Below are 18,738 nucleotides of genomic sequence, written 5' to 3'. Positions count from 1 at the left end.
CATAAGCCCTTCGTTAGAAACGTCGACTCTCCTGCTCTTCGGATGCTGCCTGACCTGCTGTGCTTTTCCAGCACCACACTCTCGACTTTGATCTCCAGCATCTGCATTCCGCACTTTCTCCAATAGATCAGACAGGCAAATGCTCAGTTAAACAAGGTAGGTCTGTAGGAGGAGAGAGAGAAAGAAGAGATGGGGCAGAAAATTCAGGGAGAGAACTGCAGGACTTCATGCCCAATTAGAGACATCATCTCTTCCAACCTCTTCTGTCAGACAGAAGATACAGAAGCTTAAACGCACATACCAATGGGTTCAAGAACAGCTTCTTCCCCGTTGTTATTAGATTTCTGAATGGACCCCTCTAATTCCAAAACTAATGTTAATGTTGCTTTTTGTGCACCTTTTCTGCAGCTGTAACATTGTATTCCTTGCTCAATTACAACATTTAAAAGGCATCTGGATGGGTACAGGAATAGGAAGGGTTTAGAGGGATAAGGGGCAAATGCTGGCAAATGGGAATAGATTAGGTTGGGATATCTGGTCAGCACAGACGAGTTGGACTGAAGGGTCTGTTTCCGTGCAGAACATCTCTATGACTCTATGATTCTGTTCTATCACCCTATGATCGTTGTATGGTATGATCTGCCTGTACTGCACTCAAAGTAATTTTTTTCACTGTACCTGGGTATATGTGACAATAATGAATCAAGTCTAACTAGATCTCCCCGTGGTGGAGCCCAAGGCCATGAGAGGAAGCACAAGAGAGCAGAATGTGTGGAGTGTAGTGATCTCGGAGGGGTTAGAGGGTGTGGCGGGGCGATGAGTCCAGGCAGAGAGTTGTATAGAAGGATGAGAATTTGAGGGGTCTATAGAATGCTGCAGTCTGATGGAAATTAGAGAGCACAGGGCTATGCTATCAGAGGTCACCCCTTTCCACAAAATTGAACAGAAACTGACCTTGTCTCTCAGGCGAGAGTATGACGTCCCATGGCATGATAATGGACCACCCTGGGCCAACATTTATCCTTTTTTTGGTTTAGTTTATTATTGTCACATGTACCTAGATACAGTGGAAAATAATTGTTTTGGATGCTTTACAGATAAATCATACCCTACATAAGTACATTCTGGATTAGAGTGGTGCTGGAAGAGCACAGCAGGTCAGGCAGCATCCAAGGAGCAGGAAAATCGACATTTTGGGCAAAAGCCCTTCATCAGGAATACAGGCAGGGTGCCTACAGGGTGGAGAGATAAATGAGAGGAGGGTGGGGGTGGGGAGAAAGTAGCGTAGAGTACAATAGGTGAGCAGGGGTGGGGATGAAGGTGATAGGTCAGAGAGGAGGGTGGAGTGGATAGGTGGAAAGGAAGATAGGCCGGTAGGAACAAGTCATGGGGACAGTGCTGAGCTGGAAGTTTGGAACTGGGGTGAGGTAGGGGAAGGGGAAATGAGGAAACTGTTGAAGTCCACATTGATGCCCTGGGGTTGAAGTGTTCCGAGGCGGAAGATGAGGCGTTCTTCCTCTAGGCGTTGGGTGATGAGGGAGCGTTGGTGAAGGAGGCCCAGGACCTGCATGTCCTCGGCAGAGTGGGAGGGGGAGTTGAAATGTTGGGCCACAGGGTGGTGTGGTTGATTGGTGTGGGTGTCCCATAGATGTTCCCTAAAGTGCTCTGCGCAGAGGCATCCAGTGTCCCCAATGTAGAGGAGACTGCATCGGAAGCAACGGATACAATAATTCCTCTTACACCTCTTCCTACCCTACCTCCTGCAAAATTGCCATCCCGTATTCCCAATTCCTATGTCGATTTTCCTGCTCCTCAGATGCTGCCTGAACTGCTGTGCTTTTCCAGCACCACTCTGATCCAGAATCTGGTTTCCAGCATCTGCAGTCATTGTTTTTACCTACATAAGTACATCAGGGTAATAGAGCAGAATGCAGAATATAGTGCTGCAGCTACAGAGAAGTGCAGAGAAAGTTCATAGGATAGAATCCCTACATTGTGGAAGCAGGCCATTCAGCCCATCAAGTGCACAGAGACCCTCTGAACCGCATCCTACCTAGACCCATATTACCATAATCCCAAAGTTAATCCATTTAGCCTGCACATCCCTGGACGCTACAGGCAATTTAACATGGCCAGTTCATCTAATCTGCTCATTTTTGGATTATATAAGGCCAACTCTAATGCATGAGAGGTCCATTCATCAGTCTGATAACAGTGAGGAAGAAGCTGTTCTTGAATCTGTTGGGGTATGTTTTCAAACTGTTTTATCTGGCCATCACTATATCACTGATTTGTTTCACATTAAAGTCTTTGGGCCAAGTCAAATTCATCATCTGAGTGAGATGACTCTGATATTGCGTCCAATGGGGAGGGGTCCTGGAACCAACCCTCTGTGCAAACCATGTTGTAACAGTTCTGTCCTTACACCAAACCTCACCTTTAATTGTATCTTTATTCCCCTCCTGCAGGATCCCCCCATGCTCACCAGTATGGTCAAGGACATGTCTCTTGCTTGGAATAGGATGCCACAGACATCGACTGCTGGGATATTGCATTCGGACACGGAGGACACAGGGATTACGGAGAATACCACCCAGTCGGGCGAGGACATTCTGGAGGATGAGATCTCCTTGGAACCGAGTGACGAGCTGCCTTATCCAGAGCTGGCTCCTGTCGTCTTCTTTTGTTTCAAACAGACCACCCGCCCTCGATGTTGGTGCATTAAGGTAGTGTGTAACCCATATCCTTTAGCATTGAGCTCCGTCTTCCTTACCCCCGATCCCGGGCACTCTGACGGTATTCAATCTCGTAATCCTCACCTTGCCTTAGTGCAAGGTGTGCGTTGCAGATCATCCAGCTACAGGTGTCCTCGCGCTATCCGAAACTAGAGCGTTCCTGTGAAACCTTTTGTTAGCCGAAATGGCGCAAAGCGAAGAAGTCATTAATTTACATGGGGAAAAGTTTCGCCTTTTCTCATTAAAGCGAAAATCCTCTTTTGCTTTCTTTCAGTTAGCGAAAACAGGTACTAATGTCAGTCTTTTGTAAAAACGGAGTGGCGTAAAACGAACGTTCGAAAAGCAGGAGATACCTGCACATGCGTCCAAGTGTCGACCAGCTCTGAGCTTCCAACGTGGATTGGGAATGGGGCGGCTGTGTGGGTGAATCTCCTGATCATGTTGGCGTTGACAGTCACTGACCCAGAGGGTCACCTATCCGAGGTGGAAAGGGTGGACCTCGGAAGGTGGGTGGGTGACACTCGCCTTTCGGTTTGTAAAGTTCCTGGAGGCCTGGGGGAAGGGGACACTGGGAGAGAATGGGAATGGTCCCTTTCTTTCAGAACTCTGAGGGAGAATTAGCACATAAGTCAGTCTTGCTCCCAACACAGTGAGAATGGACAGAGGGGGGGATGGTATACAGAATGGTTTGGATGGCGGAGTTGCCATGGCAATAGCAATAAGGTAGAATATGAGTGAAATGCCGGAGAGCTGGGAGTGTGAGAGCGATGGCCCATCCAAAGTAAACGTCTCAAAAAACACAACTCGAGTCTCAGATGGGCTTTAGCTTCATTAGAGTGTTCAAAGTTGTGGATTATTTTATGTGTACACTGACTTCCTTCTTCTGCCTGAGCACTTGAACAAACCCAATCTTGGAATCTTTCTGACTGACATGCTCCCTTCACCCAGTCTCCCATTGACATTCCGGACCTTGGATCTGTCACCAGCATTCCCAATGTAAGAGCTCTATGAGGTTTGGAATCACAGTTGATTTTGGGAGCAGGGTGAAGTCTTGCAGTTACTGTTTGATCATCTAGCAGTTGGGTTTTGTTGAAATTCGATGGAATAGTGCCATTTCATGTCAGCCCCCACCCTACCTTCCCCTACCACCCCCGGCTCATTCCATTCTGTTGGTCTGAATGACGTTGGGACTCAGTGATTGGCATCTAAGTCCAGATACTGAACTCAGAAATTCAACCCATATTGTAAATGTCAAAACCTGGTCATGGGATTCAGCTCTAAGCCCGTCTCAGGCATTTGGAAAATGAGGACTAGCACCCAGCTTGGAGTCATCATGAAGTTAGAGCCCAGAAACAGACCCTTCGTCCAAACTGCTCTGTGCTGGTATTTATGCTCCATATAAGCCTCAGACCAACCCCTATATCAGATCACCCTGTGTGCTATGCTTCTGTTTATTTCGCACTCAGGAATTTATCCCTAAATATATGGATACCAATCCCCTTGACTGCTCCCTGTGGGATCAAGTTCCACATTCTCACTGGTCTCTGGCTAAAGGAATTTCTCCTGAATTCCCGATTGGATACATAATTAGATTAGATTCCCTTCAGTATAGAAACAGGCCCTTCAGCCCAATCAGTCCACACCGACCCTCCGAAGAGTAACCCCCCAGACCCATTTACCTCTGACTAATGCACCTAACACTATGGGCAATTTAGCATGGCCAATTCACCTGACTTGCACATCTTTGGACTGTGGGAGGAAACCCATGGAGACACGGGGGAGAATGTGCAAACTCCACACAGACAGTCACCCGAGGCTAGAGTTGAACTGGGGACCCTGGTGCTGTGAGGCAGCAGTGCTAACCACTGAGCCACTGTGCCACCCTTAAATTGACTACCTTGTATTCATGGCCCTCGTTTTGGATTCCCCATGAATAGACACATTTTCTCTGTGCTTACCTTGTCAAACCTTATCATCATTTTAAAGTCCTGAATCTGATCACCACTTTCAGTGTTCAGAAATAAGCCCAACCTCCCCTAATAACCTCTCTCAGTTCAGCTCCCAACTTTGTCAATCTTTCTTTGTGTCTTCACCACTGCCAAAGTAATATGGAGACTAGAGCAGTGTATGACTCCTTCAGTGTAGTTGAACCCATGTTCTCTCAGTGTTCAATGTATCCTTTTTTTGTATTCTCTTGTGGGATTTGGGCGTCACTGGGCTGCCCATCCCTAGTTGCCCCTTGAGAAAGTGGGGGTGAGCTGCCTTCTTGAACCGCTGCAGTCCATGTGCTATGGGTAGATCCACAATGCCCTTGGGGAGGGAATTCCAGGATTTTGACCCAGCGACACTGAAGGACAGTGATATATTTCCAAGTGGCTTGGAGGGGAACTTGCACGTGTCCTTCTAAATTGAAGTGGTCATGGGTTTGGAAGGTGCTGTCTGAGGAACTTTGGTGAATTTCTGCAGTGCATCTTGTAGATGGTACACACTGCTGCTACTGAGCGTCGGTGGTGTAGGGAGTGGATGCTTGTGGATGTGGTACCAATCAAGCGGGGGCTGCTTTGTCTTGGATGGTGTTGAGCTTCTTGAGTGTTGTTGGAGCTGCACCCATCCAGGCAAGTGGGGGGTATTCCATCACACTCCTGACTTGTGCCTTGTAGATGGTGGACACTTCGCAACTATACTCCTCCTAGGAGTGAACCCAGGACGCTCTATTATTAATGACTAAATTAATCTTGTCACTACTTTCAATGTTTTGTATGTCTACATCCCTGGCACCCTCAGCTTCTCGACTGCATTCAGGCTAATTTTCCAAGGACTTTGTGATCTCTTTATTCCTCCTATCAAAATGCATTACCTCATGTGTGCCAATATTGAAATTAATGTGCAAACTACATGCTTATTCAGCAAGTTTAGTGGAATAGAATTCTAATGATAAATCCGTTCATTACGTTTGAGAAGTAAAGTTCTGGTGCACTTTATGTCATAGTGATAAACTTTATTGAACAGCAAAGAGCTTTGAACTTTGGCAATGTGATTGCTTTTCTGCTACTGGAGGAGCCAGTAAAGACTTGCTTTAGGGCAGGAAGAATTAAGAACGGAGGTCCTTCTATTGAGACTTAGTCCATTCAGATTGATGTCAAAGCTGTTTCGTTTTAGACAGTCTTCTAAACTCAGGTGTTCACTGTCGAGTCCCCAACTCTGGTTGGAGATTGCACCAACCGTTCTGCCATCTCTAACCTTTCTGGTCAGTCACTCAGGCCTCCTGTCTCAGCTCCAGCATTTTAACCATTGATAAAGTGGAACTAGTTAAAGAAAGAAGCTCATCTTTACTACCTCTGGGATTTATCTCCCATATTCTTGTTTGCTGTCAAGACTCCAGTGTGACTCAGAGAATACTGGCCATCTGACATTGTTAGCCTTTTCATTGTAGCTCAATACTTGGAGCTTCGTCAGTCAGGGGAGGTGGTGGACTAATTTATCGCTGGACTGTAATCCAGAGACCCAGGTAATGCTCTGGGGAATGGAGTTCAAATCCTGCCATAGCAGATGGTGGAATTTGAATTCAATAAAGAAATCTGAAATTAAGAGTGCAATGATGACCATGAAACTATTACTTTAGGGAAGGAAATCTGCCATCCTTACCTGGTCTGATCTACATGTGACTCCAGACCCACAGCAATGGAAAGCAGGTCACTAACACCAGTTAGTAGCTCACTGAAGATGTTACCTAGTATGGTGACGAAACGTCTGAAAATGAACCTTCCAGCTCAGCGAGCAAACCTACATCCAGAATCTCAACCTGAGCTACAAATCTTCTCGAACCTCGCCACAGCAATGGGGTTGACTCTTAACTGCCCTCTGGGCAAATTAGGGATAGACAATAAATGTTGGCCTAGGCAGAAACGCCCTTATCCCATGAATTAAAAAAAACGTCAGTCAAACAGAAGCAAAACTGTGGACGCTGGAACTCCTACATGGAAGCAGCGATTGCTAAACTGGGCAGGCCCAACCCATACAGGCAGAAGGACAGGTGAACGTTTCGGTTCAGAATTGAGGGAAATCTGAGGGAAACGCATGAAAGGTAACATGGGAACGGGAAGAAGGCCATTTAGCCCCTTCACCTAGCCCCTGTGCCACCAAATCAATGAGATCATGCTTGATCTGTGACCTGAGCCTGTCCAGCCAGCTATGCCTCATATCCTTCAATAATCCCTTTGGCTGACAGCAATCTATCACTTTTAAAATGAACTATCGATTTTAAAATGAACAATTGAGCCAGCATCAATCACTAAACAGAAAAGAGAATGCTGAACCTTCAACATGTTGTGTATGAAGGGCCACTTCGTCATTTCATTCCTCTCATTCTTGGACGGAGCCCCCAAGTCAGAATTTCCAAGTCAGTGGAAACTGTCTCCATGTACTGACTTCCTAGGCCAGGGATAGAGCAAAAGGGAAAGTCTGTGACAGCATGCAGAGCAGGTTGGAGTTGATAGTGTGTACACGATGCTCTGCAGACATTCACCAAAGATCCTCAGACAGCACCTTCCAAACCCATGGCCACTTCTATCTAGAAGGACAAGGGCAGCAGATACATGGGAACACCACCCCCTGCAAGTTCCCCTCTGAGCCCCTCACCATCCTGACTTGAAAATATATTGCAGTTGCTTCATTGTCGCTGGGTCAGAATCCTGGAATTCCCTCCCTAAGGGCATTGTGGGTCTACGTAGAGCACATGGACTGCAGTGGTTCAAGAAGGCAACTCACCCCTACCTTCTCAAGGGGCAACTAGGCACAGGCAATAAATGCTGCCCCAGCCAGTGACAGTCAGTCCCACTAGTGAATGAAAAGGCAATAAACAATGGATGATAATACGAGGTAAAAGGAGATGCTCATGGAGAGGTGATTCTTGAGTAGAAATATAAATATCTTTAGATTTAGAGTTTTTGGAGGAACAGATCAGGGTCATTGTGTAGTAGTTGGTTTTTTGGACTGGTGTTTCAATTCAAAAGCTTATCCAAGCAATTGTGCCGATGATGTACAATACCTGGGCCAGTTGGCTGTGCTACCTAAACACCAATCAGATCGCTGATGTGAAGCTGTTCATTTTAATTCATTTGTGTTATCCTCATCAATATTCATTACCTGACCTATCAATATTCATACACTGAGCCTTACACTTGGTGAATATTCATGAGCAGTGACGAGGCACTTTGTTCAGGCAGTGAATGGCTTTAAGAAGTGGGAATCAGTTTGGGATTGGGACAAAATGGGAGAAGGTGTGGGTGCACTCGCTTATCGCCGCAAGGCACCAGCATTGATAATGGTTCGGAAAGGAGAGGGAATGAGCAGCATTCCTGGGCTCCCACACAGTGGTGTCCTTTCATTCCCCGGTCTATATCTGTCCAGCTGGAAGGGAGGGAGGCGATGCAGATGGCAACTCATTCTTACCAAGCATCTAGGTGGTCATGCTTCTTATACTCTCCTCCAGTTCTCTGCCTAGACTTACCCTATTTGGGATAGCACAGTGGCTCAGTGGTTAGCACTGTCGCTTCATGGTACCAGGGACCCAGGTTCGATTCCACCCTTGGGTGACTGTCTGCATGAGTTTCCTCCAGGTGCTCTGATTTCCTCCCACCATCCAAAGATGTGCAGCTTAGGTGGATTGGCCATGGGAAATTGTCCTGTAGTGTCCAGGGACATGCAGGTTAGGAGGATTGGCCATGCTAAATCACCAGTCTGGCTAGGCAGACCCAATTTGGTTCAGTAGACTATATGCATTCTCCCCGTGCCTTTTCCCCACAATCCTCGATTATCTTCCTGATTAAAGACAAGTTTATCCCAGTCTTGAATGTTCTGAGCAGCCCAACCTTGACAGTCTGTAAGCATCGCCTGGTGGTGTGCCATCGTTAGATCCCTTCCAAGGTCACTCTGTCGTTCCTGAGATTTAGAGGCAGTACCTTTCCAAGGACACTAAGAGATGAGGAGTTAACAGTGACCTTGCCATGTACAATGGAATGCCAGCGCACATCTCAAAATCCAAGCACATTGTGGGTGGTCAGATTTTATGAGTGTGTTTGTTCCTACTAACCTCTAATGTCTAATGAGAGTCAGTCAGGCATTGATGTGCGGTAGCAGAGATTACAGCTGGGAATGTGACTCATTGGTATTCTGTGATGACCGGACTGAGTAACTGGGCAGGCCCAGGGTAGATTTATAGCTTTATATTCTGCACGTTTCCTGGCAGCCTGATGTATGCTTAATTTATTGTGATGCATCATCACAAGCTGCAGTGTAATACTCAGTTTCCTGAAGAGAGGCCAGAATTTCATACAGGTGTAGCTGCACTCTACCGTTACAATGTGCGACAGGGTGTACCTCAGTTATCAACCCTGTGTGGTTCACACAGCTACTCTAAATATTCTGTCAAGATGGCTCACTCTTTTCTCAGTGCAGGTTAGTGTCTGAAAGACAAGTAAGATTTCCATTCTTTAGTAACTCCCCTCCTGACTTCCCGAAGCTTGTCCACAATCTACAGGGCTCAGGTCAGGGGTGTGATGGAATATTCCCCACTGGCCTGGCTGGGGGCAGCTCCAACAACACTCAAGGAACTTAATACCATCCAGGACAAAGCAGCCCCTGCTTGATATGCACCTCATCCACAACCATCCACTCCCTCCATCCCCCCGACGCTCAGTGTGTACTGCCTACAATCATAGAATCTCTACAGTGTGGAAGCAGTCTATTCAGCCCATTGAATCTACACTGACCCTCCATCTCTGGAACTCTACATTTCCCCTGGCCAATCCACCCTAATCTGCATACCTTTGGACTATGGAAGGAAACCGGAGCACCTGGCATAAACCCACACAGACATGGGGCGAATGTGCAAACTCCACACAGACATTGGCCTGAGGCTGGGATTGAACCTGGGTCCCTGGCGCTGTGAGGCAGCAGTGTTGACCACTAAGCCACCGTGCTTCCTACTGATGGGACTGTCACTTTGTGCTGAATGTCAGCCATAGTCAGCCATAGCTCCTGCCTTCCTAGTCAGACACGGAGAACTCAATGAGTCGGCACTTTTGGAAAGCTCCTGTTATTCTTGGCCAAAGGATCTTCCAGTTCTCAGCCTGAGCTGGATTTCTATCCCCCCCGCCCTTCCCCCCAGCCTGCATTGATTGTTCAGCAATGTCACTACACATCTCTGCAGTAGGTGGGACTTGAACCTGGACTTCCTGACCTCATGTAGGGACACTACCACTGTGCCACAAGAATACCCAGATTGAAGAACTGCACTCACTGATGTGACCAGATATTTTCAAATCAACTTCAGGTGTAGGTGAGTTTTGAACCAAGCCTCCTGGCCCAGAGGCAGAGACACTAACAGTGTGTCAGTGGGAGTGTGGGTCAGTGAGTGTTTAGTCAGTGAGTGTTGGGTCAGTGAGTGTGGGTCAGTGAGTGTGTGTCAGTGGGAGTGTGGGTCAGTGAGTGTTGGGTCAGTGAGTGTTGGGTCAGTGAGTGTGTCAGTGAGTGTTGGGTCAGTGAGTGTGGGTCAGTGAGTGTGGGTCAGTGAGTGTGTCAGTGAGTGTTGGGTCAGTGAGTGTTGGGTCAGTGAGTGTGTCAGTGAGTGTTGGGTCAGTGAGTGTGGGTCAGTGAGTGTGGGTCAGTGAGTGTGTCAGTGAGTGTGGGTCAGTGAGTGTGGGTCAGTGAATGTTGGGCCAGTGTTGGGTCAGTGAGTGTGGGATAGTGAGTGTGTATCAGTGAGAATGGGTCAGTGAGTGGGTCAGTGAGTGTGTGTCAGTGAGTGTTGGGTCAGTGAGTGTTGAGTGAGTGAGTGTGTGTCAGTGAGTGTTGGGTCAGTGAGTATTGGGTCAGTGAGTGTGGGATAGTGAGTGTGTATCAGTAAGAATGGGTCAGTGAGTGGGTCAGTGAGTGTGTGTCAGTGAGTGTGGGTCAGTGAGTGTTGGGTGAGTGAGTGTATGTCAGTGAGTGTTGGGTCAGTGAGTGTGGGGTCAGTGACTGTGGGTCAGTGAGTGTGTCAGTGAGTATTGGGTCAGTGAGTGTGTGTCAGTGAGTGTGTGTCAGTGAGTGTTGGGTCAGTGAGTGTTGGGTCAGTGAGTGTGGGTCAGTGAGTGTGTCAGTGAGTGTTGGGTCAGTGAGTGTGGGTCAGTGAGTGTTGAGTCAGTGAGTGTTGGGTCAGTGAGTGTGTGTCAGTGAGTGTTGGGTCAGTGAGTGTTGTGTCAGTGTTGGGTCAGTGAGTGTGGGTCAGAAAATGTGGGTCAGTCAGTGTTGGGTCAGTGAGTGTTGGGTCAGTGAGTGTGTCAGTGAGTGTTGGGTCAGTGAGTGTTGGGTCAGTGAGTGCATGTCAGTGAGTGTGGGTCAGTGAGTGTTGGGTCAGTGAGTGTTGGGTCAGTGAGTGTGTGTCAGTGAGTGTGTGTCAGTGAGTGTTGGGTCAGTGAGTGTGTGTCAGTGAGTATTGTGTCAGTGAGTGTGGGTCAGTAAGTGTTGTGTCAGTGTGTGTTAGTGAGTGTTGGGACAGTGAGTGTGGGTCAGTGAGTGTTGGGTCAGTGAGTGTGTGTCAGTGAGTGTTGGGTCAGTGTGTGTCAGTGAGTGTGTCAGTGAGTGTTGGGTCAGTGAGTGTTGAGTCAGTGAGTGTTGAGTCAGTGAGTGTGTCAGTGAGTGTTGGGTCAGTGTGTGTCAGTGAGTGTGTCAGTGAGTGTTGGGTCAGTGAGTGTTGAGTCAGTGAGTGTTGCGTCAGTGAGTGTGTCAGTGAGTGTGTCAGTGAGTGTGTGTCAGTGAGTGTGTCAGTGAGTGTGGGTCAGTGAGTGTTGGGTCAGTTAGTGTTGGGTCAGTGAGTGTGTGGTCAGTGAGTGTGTGTCAGTGAGTGTGTGTCAGTGAGTGTTGGGTCAGTGAGTGTGTGTCAGTGAGTGTGTGTCAGTGAGTGTTGGGACAGTGAGTGTGTGTCAGTGAGTGTTGGGTCAGTGTGTGTCAGTGAGTGTGTCAGTGAGTGTAGGGTTAGTGAGTGTGTCAGTGAGTGTTGGGTCAGTGAGTGTGTGTTAGTGAGTGGGTCAGTTAGTGTTGGGTCAGTGAGTGTTGGGTCAGTGAGTGTGTGTCAGTGAGTGTTGGGTCAGTAGGTGTGCGTCAGTGAGTGTTGGGTCAGTGAGTGTTGGGTCAGTGAGTGTGTGTCAGTGTTGGGTCAGTGAGTGTGGGACAGTGAGTGTGTCAGTGAGTGTTGGGTCAGTGAGTGTGTGTCAGTGAGTGTGTCAGTGAGTATTGGGTCAGTGAGTGTGTGTCAGTGAGTGTTGGGTCAGTGAGTGTTGGGTCAGTGAGTGTGTGTCAGTGAGTGTTGGGTCAGTGAGTGTGGGTCAGTGAGTGTTGGGTGAGTGAGTGTGTCAGTGAGTGTTGTGTCAGTGTTGGGTCAGTGAGTGTGGGTCAGTGAGTGTGTCAGTCAGTTTTGGGTCAGGGAGTGTGGGACAGTGAGTGTGTCAGTGAGTGTGTTAGTGAGTGTTGGGTCAGTGAGTGTTGTGTCAGTGAGTGTGTGTCAGTGAGTGTTGGGTCAGTGAGTGTTGGGTCAGTGAGTATTGTGTCAGTGAGTGTGGGTCAGTAAGTGTTGTGTCAGTGTGTGTTAGTGAGTGTTGGGTCAGTGAGTGTGTGTCAGTGAGTGTGTCAGTGAGTGTTGGGTCAGTGAGTGTTGGGTCAGTGTGTATCAGTGAGTGTGTCAGTGAGTGTTGGGTTAGTGAGTGTGTCAGTGAGTGTTGGGTCAGTGAGTGTTGAGTCAGTGAGTGTGTGTCAGTGAGTGGGTCAGTGAGTGTTGGGTCAGTGAGTGTTGAGTCAGTGAGTGTGTCAATGAATGTGGGTCAGTGAGTGTTGGGTCAGTTAGTGTTGGGTCAGTGAGTGTTGGGTCAGTGAGTGTGGGTCAGTGAGTGTTGGGTCAGTGAGTGTGTGTCAGTGTTGGGTCAGTGAGTGTGGGACAGTGAGTGTGTCAGTGAGTGTTGGGTCAGTGAGTGTGTTTCAGTGAGTGTGTCAGTGAGTATTGGGTCAGTGAGTGTGTGTCAGTGAGTGTTAGGTCAGTGAGTGTGTCAGTGAGTGTGTCAGTGAGTGTTGGGTCAGTGAGTGTGTGTCAGTGAGTGTTGGGTCAGTGAGTGTTGGGTCAGTGAGTGTTGTGTCAATGTTGGGTCAGTGAGTGTGGATCAGAAAGTGTGGGTCAGTCAGTGTTGGGTCAGTGAGTGTGGGACAGTGAGTGTGTCAGTGAGTGTTGGGTCAGTGAGTGTTGGGTCAGTGAGTGTGTCAGTGAGTGTGTCAGTGAAAGTTGGGTGAGTGAGTGTGTGTCAGTGAGTGTTGGGTCAGTGAGTGTGCGTCAGTGAGTGTTGGGTCAGTGAGTGTGGGTCAGTGAGTGTTGTGTCAGTGTTGGGTCAGTGAGTGTGGGACAGTGAGTGTGACAGTGAGTGTTGGGTCAGTGAGTTTGTGACAGTGAGTGTGTCAGTGAGTATTGGGTCAGTGAGTGTGTGTCAGTGAGTGTTGGGTCAGTGAGTGTTGGGTCAGTGAGTGTGTGTCAGTGAGTGTTGGGTCAGTGAGTGTGGGTCAGTGAGTGTTGGGTGAGTGAGTGTGTCAGTTAGTGTTGTGTCAGTGTTGGGTCAGTGAGTGTGGGTCAGTGAGTGTGTCAGTCAGTTTTGGGTCAGGGAGTGTGGGACACTGAGTGTGTCAGTGAGTGTGTCAGTGAGGGTTGGGTCAGTGAGTGTTGGGTCAGTGAGTGTGTGTCAGTGAGTGTGTCAGTGAGTGTTGGGTCAGTGAGTGTTGGGTCAGTGAGTGTGTCAGTGAGTGTTGGGTCAGTGAGTGTTGGGTCAGTGAGTGCATGTCAGTGAGTGTGGGTCAGTGAGTGTTGGGTCAGTGAGTGTGGGTCAGTGAGTGTGTGTCAGTGAGTGTGTGTCAGTGAGTGTTGGGTCAGTGAGTGTGGGTCAGTGAGTATTGTGTCAGTGAGTGTGGGACAGTAAGTGTTGTGTCAGTGTGTGTTAGTGAGTGTTGGGACAGTGAGTGTGGGTCAGTGAGTGTTGGGTCAGTGAGTGTGTGTCAGTGAGTGTTGGGTCAGTGTGTGTCAGTGAGTGTGTCAGTGAGTGTTGGGTCAGTGAGTGTTGAGTCAGTGAGTGTGTCAGTGAGTGTGTCAGTGAGTGTGTGTCAGTGAGTGGGTCAGTGAGTGTTGGGTCAGTGAGTGTTGAGTCAGTGAGTGTGTCAGTGAGTGTGGGTCAGTGAGTGTTGGGTCAGTTAGTGTTGGGTCAGTGAGTGTTGGGTCAGTGAGTGTGTGTCAGTGAGTGTGTGTCAGTGAGTGTTGGGTCAGTGAGTGTGTGTCAGTGAGTGTGTGTCAGTGAGTGTTGGGTCAGTGAGTGTGTGTCAGTGAGTGTTGGGTCAGTGTGTGTCAGTGAGTGTGTCAGTGAGTGTAGGGTTAGTGAGTGTGTCAGTGAGTGTTGGGTCAGTGAGTGTGTGTCAGTGAGTGGGTCAGTTAGTGTTGGGTCAGTGAGTGTTGGGTCAGTGAGTGTGTGTCAGTGAGTGTTGGGTCAGTGAGTGTGTGTTAGTGAGTGTTGGGTCAGTGAGTGTTGGGTCAGTGAGTGTGTCAGTGAGTGTGGGTCAGTGAGTGTTGGGTCAGTTAGTGTTGGGTCAGTGAGTGTTGGGTCAGTGAGTGTGTGTCAGTGAGTGTGTGTCAGTGAGTGTTGGGTCAGTGAGTGTGTGTCAGTGAGTGTGTGTCAGTGAGTGTTGGGTCAGTGAGTGTGTGTCAGTGAGTGTTGGGTCAGTGTGTGTCAGTGAGTGTTGGGTCAGTGAGTGTGTGTCAGTGAGTGGGTCAGTTAGTGTTGGGTCAGTGAGTGTTGGGTCAGTGAGTGTGTGTCAGTGAGTGTTGGGTCAGTGAGTGTGTGTTAGTGAGTGTTGGGTCAGTGAGTGTTGGGTCAGTGAGTGTGTGTCAGTGAGTGTTGGGTCAGTGAGTGTGTGTCAGTGAGTGTGTCAGTGAGTGTTGTGTTAGTGAGTGTGTCAGTGAGTGTTGGGTCAGTGAGTGCTGGGTCAGTGAGTGTGTGTCAGTGAGTGGGTCAGTGAGTGTTGGGTCAGTGAGTGTTGGGTCAGTGAGTGTGTGTCAGTGAGTGTGTGTCAGTGAGTGTTGGGTCAGTGAGTGTTGGGTCAGTGAGTGTGTGTCAGTGAGTGTTGGGTCAGTGTGTGTCAGTGAGTGTGTCAGTGAGTGTTGGGTTAGTGAGTGTGTCAGTGAGTGTTGAGTCAGTGAGTGTGTGTCAGTGAGTGGTTCAGTTAGTGTTGGGTCAGTGAGTGTTGGGTCAGTGAGTGTGTGTCAGTGAGTGTTAGGTCAGTGAGTGTGTGTCAGTGAGTATTGGGTCAGTGAGTGTTGGGTCAATGAGTGTGTGTCAGTGAGTGTTGGGTCAGTGAGTGTGTGTAAGTGAGTGTGTCAGTGAGTGTTGGGTCAGTGAGTGCTGGGTCAGTGAGTGTTGGGTCAGTGAGTGTGTGTCAGTGAGTGGGTCAGTGAGTGTTGGATCAGTGAGTGTGTGTCAGTGAGTGTTGGGTCAGTGTGTGTCAGTGAGTGTGTCAGTGAGTGTGTCAGTGAGTGGGTCAGTGAGTGGGTCAGTGAGTGTTGGGTCAGTGAGTGCTGGGTCAGTGAGTGTGTGTCAGTGAGTGTGTGTCAGTGAGTGTGTGTCAGTGAGTGTGTGTTTGTGTGCGTGTGTGTGTGTGTGCGTGTGTCAGTCTATGAGAGGATTTTTAAATGTGAGTGTATACATGTGCAAGGGCATGAAGTAAACACCGGGGATGGAGTCGAGCTGTTTTGTGCACGGGGTGTGGGAGTGACGGAGCTGATTGAGACAGACACTCTCTGGCAGGCATCAATCTGTCCAATTTCTCAGTTCTCCACCCACAGCGCTGCCTCACAGATCTGATTACATGGTGAGATTCAATTCAGCTAGCCTCCTTTGTAAACGAATGAGATTCTGAGGCAAACAGGGGGCATAATGGAATTTGACGAGCTGCATTAAAGCTCTGTGCAAAGTGAAAAGAAGTTGAGGAGTTTCAGGGAGTTGTTCTGAAACTGTGAAAAGGCAACATACTGTTCTCTCTACAGGTGAACTGTTATATCACTTACTACAGAGCATTTACAGCAGAAATGCTAACAATCCAGACACCATAGGCAGTACAATAATTGTAGCTATAGTGACGAAACTCACTGAATCTATTGTCTGGACCTTTTGGGAGAATTTCTTGAAAAGTATTACAAGATGTAACCGATTCAATATTCTGACTTGATGAACGAAAGAGTGCAATTTAAATTACTTTCTGTCTACCATTTTGTTTAGAAAACTGCTCATTAGTAAGTTCAAAGGATGTTGGTTAGCTCACTAACTGGATGGTTGGTTTGTGTTACAGAGTGACACAGCAACAAAAGTTTGATTCTGCTTTAGCTGAGGTTACTGTGAAGGACAGTCCTTTCCAATCTCTCCCCTTTCCTCAGATGTACTGACCCTCAGGTCAAACCCCCCACCAGTCACCTCTGTATAATGGCAGAATCATTCTATGGACCGATAGGGCTATGATGACTTTGTCTTTACTTAGCCTTCAATTCAGTCAAAGAAAATTGGTTTGCACTTTCAAAATTGAGCTTTCTATTTTTGGGGGGATGTTGACGTCACTGGCTGGGCCCAGTATTTATTCCCTGTCCCTAGTTGCCCCTTGAGAAGGTGGGGGTGAGCTTCCTTCTTGAACCACTGTATTCCAGGTGCTGTAGGTAGACCCACAATGCCCTGAGGGAGGGATTTTGACCCAGTGACAGTGAAGGAATGGCAACATATTTCCAAGTCGGGATGGTGAGGGGCTTAGAAGGGATCTTACAGGGGATGGTGCACCCGTTCTAATTTATTACTCTCAATAGTGAGTTGGGGGGAGTATAGAATCAGTCATGATCTGATTTAGCAGGCTCGATGGGCCAAATGCCCTGATCCTGCCGGTGTTTGTTACATTCCTACAGGCCGTGAGTCTGCTCACTTGTCCCTGTGGGTGGGGTTGAGGCTGTGAGCTCAGCAGGGGCTGCTGAAGTGATCTCAATGAGTGTGTCCTGTTGCCATGGTGATCCAACTCTGAGGAGAAAGTGAGGTCTGCAGATGCTGGAGATCAAAGTTGAAACTTTATTGCTGGAACAGCACAGCAGGTCAGGCAGCATCCAGGGAACAGGAGATTCGACGTTTCGGGCACAGGCCCTTCTTCAGGAATGAGCAGAGAGTGTTCAGCAGGAGAAGATAAAAGGTAGGGAGGAGGGACTTGGAGGAGGGGAGTTGGAAATGTGATAGGTGGAAAGAGGTCAAGGTGAGGGTGATAGGTCGGAGTAGGGTGGAGGCGGAGAGGTCAAGAAGAAGACTGCAGGTCAGGAAGGCGGTGCCGGGCTGGAAGGATCCGGCTGAGACAAGGTGGGGGGAGGGGGGATGAAGAAACTGGTGAAGTCCAAGTTCATCCCCTGCGGTTGGAGGGTTCCCAGTCGGAAGATAAGACGCTCCTCCTCCGACCGTCGGGTTGTTGTGGTTTGGCGGTGGATGAGTCCAATGACCTGCATATCCTCGGTGGAGTGGGAGGGGGAGTTGAAATGCTGTGCCCCAGGTTGGTTGGGTTGGTTCGTCCGGGTGGCCCAGAGGTGCTCCCTGAATCGCTCCGCAAGTAGGCGGCCTGTCTCCCCAATATAGAGGAGGCCACACCGGCTGCAGCGGATGCAGTAGATGATGTGGGTGGAGGTGCAGGTGAATCTGTGGCGGATATGGAAGTTTCCCTTGGGGCCTTGGAGAGAAGTGAGGGGGGAGGTGTGGGCGCAAGTGTTGCACCTCCTGCGGTTGCAAGGGAAGGTGCCGGGAGTGGTGGTTGGGTCGGTGGGGGGTGTGGATCTGACAAGGGAGTCGCGGAGGGAGTGGTCTCTACGGAAAGCTGATAGGGGAGGGGAGGGAAATATATCCTTGGTGCTGGGGTCTGTTTGGAGGTGGCGGAAGTGACGGCGGATGATGCGCTGTACATGGAGATTGGTGGGGTGGTAGGTGAGGACCAGTGGGGTTCTGTCCTGGTGGCGGTTGGAGGGGCGGGGCTCAAGGGCGGAGGAGCGGGAAGTGGAGGAGATGCGGTGGAGGGCACCGTCGACCACGTCGGGGGGGAAATTGCGGTCCTTGAAGAAGGAGGCCATCTGTGTTGTACGTATTTTGAACTGGTCCTCCTGGGAGCAGATGCGGCGGAGACGAAGGAATTGGGAGAATGGGATGGCGTTTTTACAGGGGGCAGGATGGGAGGAGGTGTAGTCCAGGTAGCTGTGGGAGTCGGTAGGTTTGTAGTAGATGTCCGTGTTGATTCGGTCGCCTGAGATAGAAACAGAAAGGTCTAGGAAGGGGAGGGAGGAGTCCGAGACTGTCCAGGTGAATTTGAGGTCGGGGTGGAAGGTGTTGGTGTAGTGGATAAACTGTTCAACCTCCTCGTGGGAGCACGAGGTAGCGCCGATACAGTCATCAATGTAGCGAAGAAAAAGATGGGGGGTGGGGCCAGTGTAGTTGCGGAAGATGGATTGTTCCACATACCCTACGAAGAGGCAGGCATAGCTGGGGCCCATGCGGGTGCCCATGGCTACTCCTTTTGTTTGGAGAAAGTGGGAGGATTGGAAAGAAAAGTTGTTCAGGGTGAGGACCAGTTCGGTCAGTCGAAGGAGGGTGTCGGTGGAAGGGTACTGGGTGGTACGGCGGGAAAGGAAGAAGCGGAGTGCTTTGAGTCCTTCGTGATGGGGGATGGAGGTGTACAGGGACTGGATGTCCATGGTGAAGATGAGGCGTTGGGGACCGGGGAAGCGGAAATCCTGGAGGAGGTGGAGGGCGTGGGTGGTGTCACGAACGTAGGTGGGGAGTTCTTGGACTAATGGGGACAGGACCGTGTCGAGGTATACCGAGATGAGTTCGGTTGGGCAGGAGCAGGCTGAGACGATGGGTCGTCCGGGGCAGTCAGGTTTGTG

The 18,738-nt window shown here is 49.2% G+C and overlaps 1 protein-coding gene across 5 annotated transcripts in view; it reads left to right on the top strand.

The window, feature by feature from the left end:
* Nucleotides 1–18,738, top strand: part of LOC122542112 (voltage-dependent T-type calcium channel subunit alpha-1I) — a 483,496-nt gene that overhangs the window by 12,306 nt on the left and 452,452 nt on the right. For 4 of the 5 annotated variants that reach the window (XM_087978229.1, XM_087978227.1, XM_087978226.1 and 1 more), the window contains exon 2: nucleotides 2,469–2,726. In XM_087978229.1, coding sequence (XP_087834355.1) covers nucleotides 2,469–2,726 — 258 coding nt within the window. Of the gene's footprint in view, nucleotides 1–2,468; nucleotides 2,741–18,738 lie in introns of those variants that run through there. The other variant, XM_087978230.1, reaches the window with a different exon arrangement.

The sequence above is a fragment of the Chiloscyllium plagiosum genome, unplaced genomic scaffold (assembly GCF_037043375.1).
Source record: "Chiloscyllium plagiosum isolate Xiang-an unplaced genomic scaffold, Cpla_swu_hap1 HiC_scaffold_33, whole genome shotgun sequence".
Lineage (NCBI taxonomy): Eukaryota > Metazoa > Chordata > Chondrichthyes > Orectolobiformes > Hemiscylliidae > Chiloscyllium > Chiloscyllium plagiosum.
This window is presented reverse-complemented; position numbering and strand designations above follow the sequence as displayed.